Source organism: Trypanosoma cruzi, genomic scaffold (genome assembly GCF_000209065.1).
Source record: "Trypanosoma cruzi strain CL Brener 1047053515891 genomic scaffold, whole genome shotgun sequence".
NCBI lineage: Eukaryota > Euglenozoa > Kinetoplastea > Trypanosomatida > Trypanosomatidae > Trypanosoma > Trypanosoma cruzi.
The window spans coordinates 1-10806 of NW_001849272.1; the positions used below are offsets into that span (position 1 = coordinate 1).

A 10806-nucleotide genomic window follows, 5' to 3' on the forward strand; every position below is an offset into this window, starting at 1 on the left:
AAACATATCTCACTTACTCATGAGAGCGGGTCGGAGATGAGGCGTCATTTCCACACAGAGTTTACGTCTCTGAGAAATTTGAACTGACATATCATGGAGCATTGGGAAATGCGGCGTTGCCTAATATTGCGTTTTTTTTTTTCCTTTTTATCCTCTACTCTTTGACACAAGAAACCCAACGCCGCCGATTATTCTTAGCGAATGTGGCTGAGACAGACACGTGGCGAACATCTTTTGTCGCCATTGACGATCTGTTCTGCGCCTGGCTGCCACAGCGAATTGTAGACTTTTACCCCGTACAATACCGCGAGATGATTCCTGCCGTCCGCCATGGCCCGCCGCAGTCGTGCCAATTTGCTCTAAATTTGCCCACTGGCTCTGCAGTGGGGTGTGCCGAGCGTGCCTCTGATGACGCGCTGTTTCTGAGCCGTTTGATTGCCGCGTGGGGATACCGACTTGTGCCGCGCGCTTTCCAGACCAACGGGGCCGCAGCTTTTCATTGGGCGAGCGAAGCGCCGGGTCCCGTGTGGCGCCAAGCCTAAATGCCACTGATGTGTCTGAATTGTGTCGCTGGCGATGCTCATCACGATTTCCATTGCGCCTCATCATTGCAACAGGCGACCACCCGAGAGGAATACTTGCCAGGAATGAATTGTAAACGAAGAGCGAAAGCAAGAGGGCAAGAAACTGCGGGACACACTGGGGAAGCTGGAGTCCCGCAACTGTCATCAAAGTAAAGCGGGCGCGTGGTATGCAAAAACGTGTGCTCGGGAGCTTACGGCGGGTCATGACGCTTGCGAATGGGAATCGCCTTGATGGGCCCGGCTGCCCCCCGCATATTTCACAGGCCCGCCCCACGGAAATGAGACATGCGAGGGCAAGCGAGGGAACACATAAGAATGCTCTTTTCTGGGGGTTCAGTGTTTTTTTGTGCTCCATCTTTTTCTTGCTCTTGCGTCTGTCACACGCACTCCAAACGCATTTTTTGGGAATGTTTGGCGCGAAATGTGCTGAAGTGTGGATGACGTTTAGTCCGAGAAATCCGCTGCCCAAGAATATTTCCATTGCTTTTCGGAGGCATCAGCGGATTGAACCTCAATATCGCTTGCTTGGTTGATTAGGATTCTCTGCGTGTGACGTGCGCGCCACTGATGCTGTTGCTCGTGATCATGTCTCCTCAGTGGCTGAGCGAAATGCATTGGAGGCGCAAGCATCGCGTGTGATGGGCGATGTGCCTTTGACGAGGGATGCGCTTCTTCACCACGAATGGTTTTACTTTCAGAAACGATCTGCATCACGGAGCAGAGGGTGTTGGAAGGCTTTGCAAGGGTGTTTGAGGACATCACGGACGGATTGCCTTGGTATGTTTGTGGGTTGTTCATCATGATGACACTTGTGAATTCACAAAGGCGGGCCGCGCAAACTGGACTTGTCGGCCGCGACGATAACTTGGCGTGAGAAGGGATTACCGGAATATTGAGAGCGATTTGCTGCATGTTGTTTTTTCTGGCCTGTTGGCTAGTTTCTCAGCGTCCTGTGCCGGGTGGAGAAGACGGTTTCTGTACTTGCAGCTAACTCCTTAATTCCCATCCTGAAATGGAAGCACGACGTTGTTTGGTGCCATGATAGGAACCATCGTTACGTTGGGCCCCTTTTGTATTTTATGATCCGCTGGGGCTGCTGAATGGAATAAATCCATTTCCACACTGCCCTTGGTTTATTTATTGGTGTGTTATTGTGAGTGAATGTCGAGCGCAGTGTGCTTGGTGCCCTTTCTCCCTGCGGAGAAAGACTCGGTAGAACTTGTGCTCGATTGTTGCCTTCAATTCATTTTTTTTGTACTTCAGTGCTCTGAAATCGTGACACAAATTTTTATTTCATGAGGTGTTTATTAGAGAGTGCAGGAGCCGCAGTGTATGCTGTTTTCTTGTGGATGGGCACTGTTTCTGTGCGATTATCCGTCTACAACGCCAAAGGCATGCTTTACCAGATGATTGTCGTTATGTGGCTGTTTCCGTTCTTGCTTGCCGTGGCCGATCGAGTGGTGAAAGTTTAACCAGTGCGGCGGGGTTTCATGAAGGATTCATGACGAGAATGGATTTGACACAGAAGAATGTTTTGTCTGGACAAGTTCAATTCGTACATGGCCGTTTGCGATGAAGACTTAAAAAAAAGGTCCATGCTGGAGTGGACTTTTCATTACGGGCTTTATGACTGTATTGGTGGTGCATGTTTCTGAGCTGGCTCTTAATACCCTGTTGAAGGATTATCGGGGTGCGGGTATTCCTTTTGAACATCGGGGTGCATTTGTGAATGACGGTCTTTTATTGAAGCGACACAAGGGCGCAGAGCAGGTGTCGGTGACATATAAAAGGGTTTTTCAGGACTTTGTTTGAGCATTTTATTTATGTGGGTGACAAAAAGAGAAGACAGAAATACATAGGCAAGGAGGTGGGGCTTCATCACGAAACAGACGGAACGGAAGGAATCTGTCAACGCATCGCGCTGCTTTTTTATTTTATCGTTTGTGGATTGGCTTTGCTTCTGTGGAAGAGGGTACGTGCGAGCGGCAACTGCGCACCAGTGTGGATGTGATGGTGGTGAGGGAAACGGCATTTCTTTCCGGGATCACGGGTGAAAACGTGCCTTCGCGGTGCTGTGGGCATGGATGACTGACGAGGGGGAACGGATGAAATGAGTTTGGGTGCACACATTCGTAGGGAAGGACTGTCATGCATTTTTTTTGCGGGCGTTTATCCGTTGTTGTTTCCCTTTGATTAGGAGGGCGACAACGCTCTGCGACAACAATTTTCATTCATGCGAGGATTCATTCCCAATGGTGCTGATGGAAGCGTAATGCAGCCAGACGATAACAATCAAGAGGACCGTGAGGGTGGTGCGAGCACCCGAAGGGGAGACGACATGAACGGAGGTGGGCGGACGGCAGTATCGGAAGAGTTGACGGAAGAGGGTATGTAAAATAAAGGGAGATAAAATGAGGTTGGCGGTGCTGCTGTGCGAAATGCGAGGGAAGAAAAACAAGTGCTTTCTGACATGTTGGTGGGTGTGCCACGGCCATCAATGAGCTCTCAGGGAGAGGGAAAGGCGGGAAGTGAGACGGAGACTGTGCGCACCGACTGCGGCGTGTGGTGTCACAGGATGCAATTTCCATTGTGAAGGGTGCAACGGCCGTCATGCGTGCAGCAGAGCGTCACCTGCATCTTTTTGCCTGCAGAGCCTGCAGGTGCTGCGAGGAGGTACAGGCGAACTCTCACTATTGGACTGCTGAGGCCGTTTTCTCTCTCTGCTCGGCGGGAGAAGCAACTCTTTCTGCACGTGACGTGCTGGTCTGCATCGGTGCTCCTAACGGGGCATCACGCCGCCGTGTCGTTGCAGTGCAACGCTTGTTTCCCTCACTGCACACGTGGCTCCCTCTCGCTTGCCTTATTTGCAGAGCCATGGCCTGTGGTCCCCCATTGGGAGGCTGCTCAATTTTTTCCCTAATTTTTGTGTGCTGTTGAGGGGTGCTGGTGAATGGCTGCGGGGATGGTGATGTTGTGTTTCGCTGTGAGTGGTTCAGGTGTGTACTGCTGTTGTGTTGCCTTTCTGCCGCTGTTCTCTGTTGCTCCTTATGAAGAAGGAAAATAATAATAAGCGCGAATTGCTACTGTGAAATTGTAAGGCACTGAAAGTACCAACAACAGCACACACACCGCCCACACACACATATTTATATACTCTCACGTGTTGCTGCAGTCAAGGCACCCCGCACACACAACCGTCGCCGCGTGACCGGATCCAGCGGAAGGAGGAGGGAAGGAGGAGAGAGTGAGCCGCAGAGGCCCAACATGTCCCGGCGTGTGTTTGCTTCCGCGGTGCTGCTCCTATTTGTCGTGATGATGTGCTCCAGTGGTAGGGCTTCGAACGCCGTGACGAGTAATTCGGGGAATGTGCAATTGCCTCATACGGTCGATCTATTTTTGCCGAATCAGACGCTGGTTGTATCGAAAGATGGAAGGTCTCAAGAGACGAAGAGGGATGCATTTGTTTCACCCTCTCTCGTCAGTGCTGGTGGAGTAATTGCTGCTTTTGCCGAGGGTCACATGGAAACCAAATATCAAGGTGGTCAATCAACTAAGCCGTCTTCTGATGTAGTTGCAGAGTACATCGACTCTGCGTGGGATTGGCCCACTCTTGTTGAAAAGGTTAATAAAGATACATGGCGGGCACACACTGTGCTTGGTGCAGCGGAGGGAAAGGATTATCGTATGGGTGGTTTGCATCACCCAACATCAATCACGAGGGGCAATAAGGTGTTTCTTCTTGCGGGAGGCTTTGGTGAGCTCAAGGAAAGTGGTGGGAACTGGGAATGGGGCAAATTTGAGCTGACACTGGTTGTGGGTGATGTCACGAATTCTACGCCCGGCGATCCGGGTGGACGGATCAAATGGGGTGACCCAAGACCGCTGTTCGATTCGAAATATTCATTGAATCACAAAAGTAAATTGAATACCTTTTTTGCTTCTGGTGGCTCAGGTGTTCTGATGGAGGATGGCGCCATTGTATTTTCTTTGATGGCGGTGAATGAAAAAAATGATGGCGTTTTACCCATGATCATTTACTCGACGGACGACGGCAGTACCTGGTTGCTCTCTGAGGACATTTCACCTGCGAACTGCTTTAACCCCCACATCACCAAGTGGGAGGGAAAACTTCTCATGATTGTTGACTGCGAAAAAGACCAGAGGGTGTACGAGTCGCGTGACATGGGGACAACGTGGACGGAGGCCATCGGGACGCTTCCAGGCGTGTGGGTCAAGTCACAATTGGGAGACTATCCGGACGAAGGCTTGCATGTGGATGCCCTCATCACCGCGACCATTGAGGGCAGGAAGGTCATGCTTTACACACAGAGAGGGAATTTCTCGGGGGAAACGGAAAGGACCACTGCGCTCTACGTTTGGGTGACGGACAACAACCGCTCGTTTTCTGTTGGACCGGTTGGCATGGACAATGCTGTGAAGGGGGAGCTTGCCGGCGCCCTGCTGTACTCGGATGGCTATTTGCATCTTTTACAACAGAGGGTCAGTGCTGAGGGCAGTGCCATTTCACTCTCCCGCCTGACGGAGGAGCTGAAGAAAATCGAGTCCGTCCTCAGCACTTGGGCACAGCTTGACGCCTTTTTCTCCAAGTTGTCTATACCCACGGCGGGTCTTGTGGCGGTATTGTCAAACGCATCGGCCAGCAATGACATGTGGTACGACGAGTACCTTTGCCTGAATGCAACGGTGAATAAAGCGGTGAAGGCCGCGGATGGGTTGAAATTGATGGAGCCTGACTCCAGGGTAATGTGGCCTGTGAACATTCGGGAAAGTGATGTACGTCATATATCCTTGAGCCAAAACTTCACGCTTGTGGCGACGGTGATCATCGAAGAGACTCCGACTGCGGACGCTCCTCTACTGTATGCGGAGTTGTTTGACGCTGGGCCCCCGTATATCATAAGACTGTCGTACACCGCGGATAGCAAGTGGGAGACGATGGTCAAAGGCGACACAAAAACAACAACGGAAAGTGGCACATGGGTGGCGGGGAAAGAATACCAAGTGGCACTCATGCTGCAAGGCAACAAGGCCTCTGTGCACATTGATGGCAAGTCGCTGGGGAAGGAAGAAGCACTGTCAACAGATGAGAGGCCACTTGATGTCGCAGGCTTTTGCTTTGGCGCGTGCGGTATGAAAAACTCTCCTGTGACGGTGGCGAACGTCTTTCTGTACAACCGCCCACTGAATCCCACTGAGATGAATGCAATCAAGGACAGGAAACCCGTTCCGACGAGAGGCTCGGAATCGCAAGCGGGAGGTGTTCCTCAAACCATCGCATCTGCTGTGTCTGGCCCAGAGAAAAATTCAGCAGCACCAGCGATGCCCATGACATTGGATCCCCATGCAGTTGAAGAAGTGAGTGAGGGTGGAGCGGCAAAGAGGAATACCTCTCGGACTGAGGATGTGCAATTCGTTGTGCCAGAGGTGAGCTTGAATTCTGCTGGGAGCGGACTGCTGCCGCTGCTTCTTCTGCTGTTGGGGCTGTGGGGGTTTGCGGCTGCGTGAGGAGTGTGCGGCCTCGTGGAGCACTTGTGCCGTTCCCTGCAGGACACACACACACCACTAGGAATATATTTTACTACGCAGAGAATAATTTGTTTTTGTTTCCTTTTAATGTTTTCCATTTTCCCTTTGCTGCTTTAGGGCAACCATTATAAGCGTTTTTTTTTTCGGCTTTTAATTGTTTTTCTTTTCTGTTTGGAGCATAATTTCTCGTGTTTTTTTTTGTTTGTTTTTAATCATTTTTGTTTGCTTTTTAAAAAATTTTTATGTTTTTTTTTTCTTTTTTTTTCTGCTCCACTCCTCCCTTCTGTTTTGCTTTTGGGAGCAATCACTATGGACGTGATTTTTTCTTTTCTACTCTTCCCTCTTTAATTGTTTGTTGCTGCATTCTTCCTGCGAGGGGTGCCGTGTGTTTCCGCCCAACTGCTCCACTCGCACACCCACCGACACGCTCATGACGACGGCCCTGTGCGCCTCGCCTGCTGCACGCATGAGGAGGGGCCGCGACGAACGGCGCGCTGAGGGAGCCGTGACGTGTGGGCGTGCGACGAGGGCCTGTGGGGCGGAGCACACATTTCTCCCCTCTTGTTTTGTTTTTTGCGGCCAGGGCGGGCAGACACCCGCGGCGCCACACACACAGCCACACCCTGCCGCCGTGTTTTTAAGATTTCTTTTTTCTTTTGCTGCGCTCACTCTCCCGATGGAGTGACGCGACTGCCGTCATGTCTGCGTGCTTCTCTCAGTCCCCACACACACGAGTGACTGTGCTCTGCGGGCCGCACTCACGCACCAATAAAAGGACTGAGGGGAGCAGCAACACGCAGATGACCCCGTGAAATATAAACGCTGTGCGGACACATGGAGGGTCAGACGGTTGAAAGACATTTAAATATTTTTCTAATTTTATTTTCGGACAAAATATGCAGACAATTTCTGGAGCAACATGTTAGTTAGGTGCACCTTTTTGTGTGGTTTTTTGTTTTTCTTTTCTTTTTCATTTTTTTTTTTTTTTTGGATGTAGCTGTAATAGAGGACGACATTTTTTAAATTATTTTTTTTCGTTTGGTTGGGTGGAACATTAGTAGAGAACGACTTTTTTTTTCTTTTTATATAATTATTGTGTGCGAGAGGGGGCTAATATATGATGAGAGGGAATTGTTTTTTCTAATTATTTTAATAGTTTTTTTATGAATTGCTGCTGCTTTGTCTGCAGTGCTGTATCATGAGCTTGGGCAGTCCTGTTATTTCTGCCATGCACTTCTGCTGTACATTTTTGTTTGTGGGTCTTTTCACATGCTCTGCTCCTGTTTTTACTTCTTTATGCTTCGTGTGTCTGCGGGCGCACACAAACACACAAGATGCACATTGCAGTGGATTTGGATGCTTCTTTTGTAGCGTGTGCTGGCGGTTGCGGGTGGCTGCTGCTTCCTCCGTGGGCATGAAGGGAAGGAGGGGAGGGGGGGAGCGCGCACCGCGAGTCACTCTTCCTGCGGGTGTGATGCGCGCGGTGGGCTGCGACTGCTGTGGAGTGCCGCATCCTTTCGGTGTGGGTGGAATGGCTGGAAATTTTGGCGCCGCGTCATGGATGGATGAGGATCGCTTCCGCGTGTGGCTCTTTAGGCGATTGCTCGCTCCGTGTGCGTTGTGTGCCGGCAGCGGGGCTGTGGCGGTTTGTGTGAGCGGGCGCGTGCGGATGAGGGTCAGGGCGTATGGAATGAAGGAATGGCTTGAGGAAAGGGGAATTTGATTTGGATGGTATTTGGACCGGATTCATTTGGCTGCGGTGGCCACATGCACGACGGATGCGTTTCCGCATAATGGGGGAGGATGCGACAGGATTTTCCGAAGTGGCCCGTCAATGCAATTCGGGTTTTATAGCACTGGGGCACAGTGGTCTTCCTGCAATGGCTGGTGACGGCCTCTAGTGGACCGGTGCATTTATGCTGCTGCTGCTGCTGCTCGAGGAGGCGTAGAAGTGCGATTTGAGGTGAGCGGCGGAAGGGCTGCACACCCCGCAGTGACGGTCGTCGTTGGCCCACCGGGTGCCTCTGAAGGTTTTGTTGGATGCAACGTCCTTATGCCCGTCTCCGGATGGCGGCATCCCTGATGCAGCCAACGAACGGGGCTCGGAGCGGCCGGCGCACCGCACGCTGAGCGCATGACACGGTGAGGACCAGACCTAAAAAAGGGACACCGCGTGGGACGTCAATCTTCACTGCAGCGACCGCCACCGAATTCGGATTTGCTCGCACCTTCTGCGGTCCCTCTTCCTCCCTCACTTCTGTGCCGAGGACTGTGCCGCGGGATCGAGCAGCGCGTTGTTTGGCTGCAGGAACATGGCCCGAACAAATGATTTGTGGGAGGGGGATGTGCACTGCGGGGAAAAGAAAAAAAATGTTGCGAGACGACCACCACCACAAGACCGGAGTGAAGTTGTGTTTTGTCCACTTGCGCGAGGGCGGCCTGCCACCTGGTCGGTGAGGAGGATTATTTTTTTGCTTCGTTGTGCTCTCTTTTTATTCCGCTGCGTTTCCTTGCGGACCTGCGAAGGGAGATTTGCAAGAAATTTCTGCGAGGTGTTCGTGCCGTCGTCGGAAAAGCGGATTCCCCCTTGAAAAACGCCACTTTTTGAATTTTTTTGGGCGAGGAGTTCCTGTCGATTCACTGCGACTTTGTTTTGCGGATTTGATGCGTGTGTTTCCGAGCGGTTCGGTCTGTGCTCCCGGCCCACTCGGATGTGGTGTGCGCGTCGACGTGAAGGTGCCTGCCAGCCGTTTTATTGCCTCCCCGCTGTGGCTGCCGCCGCTGCCTTTCTCTCCTCCTGAGGTCCTGCGGCTTCTTGACAAGATGTTTTGGAGAAGGCGTTGCCGCTCTTATCGTCCATGTTATTTTGATTCTGGTGTCGCGGTCAGGAGGCATTGAACGAGAGGGTTTGCTGCCCTCTTGTTTTGCTTGTCCTCTCTGCTTGATGGCCAGTTGTACACAAGCGTGCTCCTCGGCACCTCGGTTAGTGCTGGCGGGTTGCTCACAGTTGTCGCTGGCAATCGCATGCGCCAACTCTTCGCTGCTCCCTTTCAGTGTCGCATTTTTTTTTATTGATTGACGGACGCCATTCCGTCCGGCGTGCCACTTTGATTGGATTGTGCGGGACTGCTCGCCAACGCCATCGGAGAAAGCAGGCCGACTTTCTCACGGATTTAATTGCCGTCTTGCGCGCACGTATTTTTCACATGTTCCGTTGGTGTGCACTCAAGTAGCGAGGTGTACGGAACTACGCGTGCGTGGAATTCTTCCTGCCATGTGAACCGCAGGCAGCACCGAGGGGCTGCCACTTTGACTCCGCAGAGTTGTTGTGTCTCTTTGCAGGGTTGGCAGGGAAATTCCATGCAGCCTGCTACTGCTGGTGTGTCCCTAAATGTTGTCACTCCATGCGAATGATGTGCTTCAGCGAGTGAGGGTGTTGATTGGGTTTGTGTGCACTCTGATTGTGCTTGCTATTTTGTGCGGGCACGCAACACTTGAGAGGTGGTAAAATGGAGCGGGGCGATGCCTGGCTGCGTCCCGCCCATCGTTCACTGCACGATGGTGTGGTGCACATTGTGGTGTTGACTCTGCGATGTGACTGCGGTCTCCTGCGCGGCAATGGTGGTGGGTGGAGGAGAGTGTTGACCCGCGGCGGGACGGTGGGATCGTGTTTTCTTTTTATTATTGCGTGAAGGTGTGCACTTATTTTTGGTGTCGGTGATCGGGAAAACAAACAAACAGAAAACGTGAATAAAACAAAATAAAAAGGACGGTAGTGTGGCGGTGTTGTGGCCGATTGCACGTTGCGTTGCTGCGGGGGCGGTGGGCATTGACTGCTTCACCGACAGGCGTCGCAGTGCGGCTGCATGGCGCACTGACCGCCCTGCCGTGCGAGTGCCACGCCCAACGCCATTGGGACTGCGAGAAGAAACAGCCGCGACTGTCCTTTGGGGCCAGCGGCACCTTCTGGCCGCAGTTTGGCGGTGCGAGTGGGATGCTTCACTGCACGGGTGTTGTGATGGCGCCTCTCCGTGGCATCTCCGGCGATGGTTCCGACGCTGCAACTCGCAGAGGAGTGAAGGGAACGCAGCAACCAAAGTGGACTCTTGAGCAGCACCAACATGAGGCTGAGCGATTTCCTTTGGAATTATGTTCACGGCAGGGCGGCCGTTGATGAAAGACTACAATGTGACGATGGAGATGTTTATTCAGGAGTCGGATGGTTACGTACAAGACCGGCGGCTTCTTGAAGAAATTTTTAACTTAACTGCGTACCAATCGCTGGAGGCCATTACTAAGCCTCTTCACGAAGGTGTGTTCTCTCTCGGGCAACGTCGAGACTATGAAAGAAAAGGATACGATCACTCCCATTGCAAGGGAACACCAAATGGAGTACTCACGCAGGTACTGACAGAAGCGGGGCGGGAGGCAGAGGAAAGGCTGAGACGAACGCAAGAAATGAAATTTACCATTTCCACTAATATCGAGGAGGTACTGTTTAATGGAAGAGCTCGCGTCAATGAAATGAGGCTGAACGACTTTCTTACGAGGGAACTGGACGGCAGGGGCATTGTGGACACCAATCGGGATGTCTTACTGGAGGAGTTTCTCAAGGACCCCACGAAGTATATCCGTGATAAAGGAGCACTGAACGAAATACAGGCATCAGGTCGTT

At 51.9% G+C, this 10806-nt stretch overlaps 3 protein-coding genes and 1 pseudogene across 3 annotated transcripts, besides 4 other annotated features; 2 read left to right on the plus strand and 2 right to left on the minus strand.

Annotated features, from left to right (window-relative positions):
• Positions 1–10806: a sequence feature (areas not merged during assembly with more than two copies in the genome that could not be assigned to a particular haplotype).
• Tc00.1047053507473.10 (uncharacterized protein) lies at positions 148–1065 on the minus strand (the record flags this gene model as incomplete). Its single annotated transcript, XM_801446.1, has 1 exon — positions 148–1065. One exon carries the CDS (start codon positions 1063–1065, stop codon positions 148–150), a length of 918 nt encoding a protein of 305 aa, XP_806539.1.
• Positions 2828–3196, minus strand: Tc00.1047053507473.20 (uncharacterized protein; the record flags this gene model as incomplete). The annotated part of the gene is made up of 1 exon (XM_801447.1): positions 2828–3196. The coding sequence occupies one exon, from the start codon at positions 3194–3196 to the stop codon at positions 2828–2830; it is 369 nt and encodes a 122-aa protein (XP_806540.1).
• On the plus strand, positions 3849–6110 carry Tc00.1047053507473.30 (trans-sialidase, putative; the record flags this gene model as incomplete). Its single annotated transcript, XM_801448.1, has 1 exon — positions 3849–6110. One exon carries the CDS (start codon positions 3849–3851, stop codon positions 6108–6110), a length of 2262 nt encoding a protein of 753 aa, XP_806541.1.
• Positions 6266–6398: a sequence feature (T-rich).
• Positions 7080–7120: a microsatellite.
• Positions 7146–7166: a sequence feature (AT_rich).
• Tc00.1047053507473.40 lies at positions 10074–10806 on the plus strand (annotated as a pseudogene; the record flags this gene model as incomplete).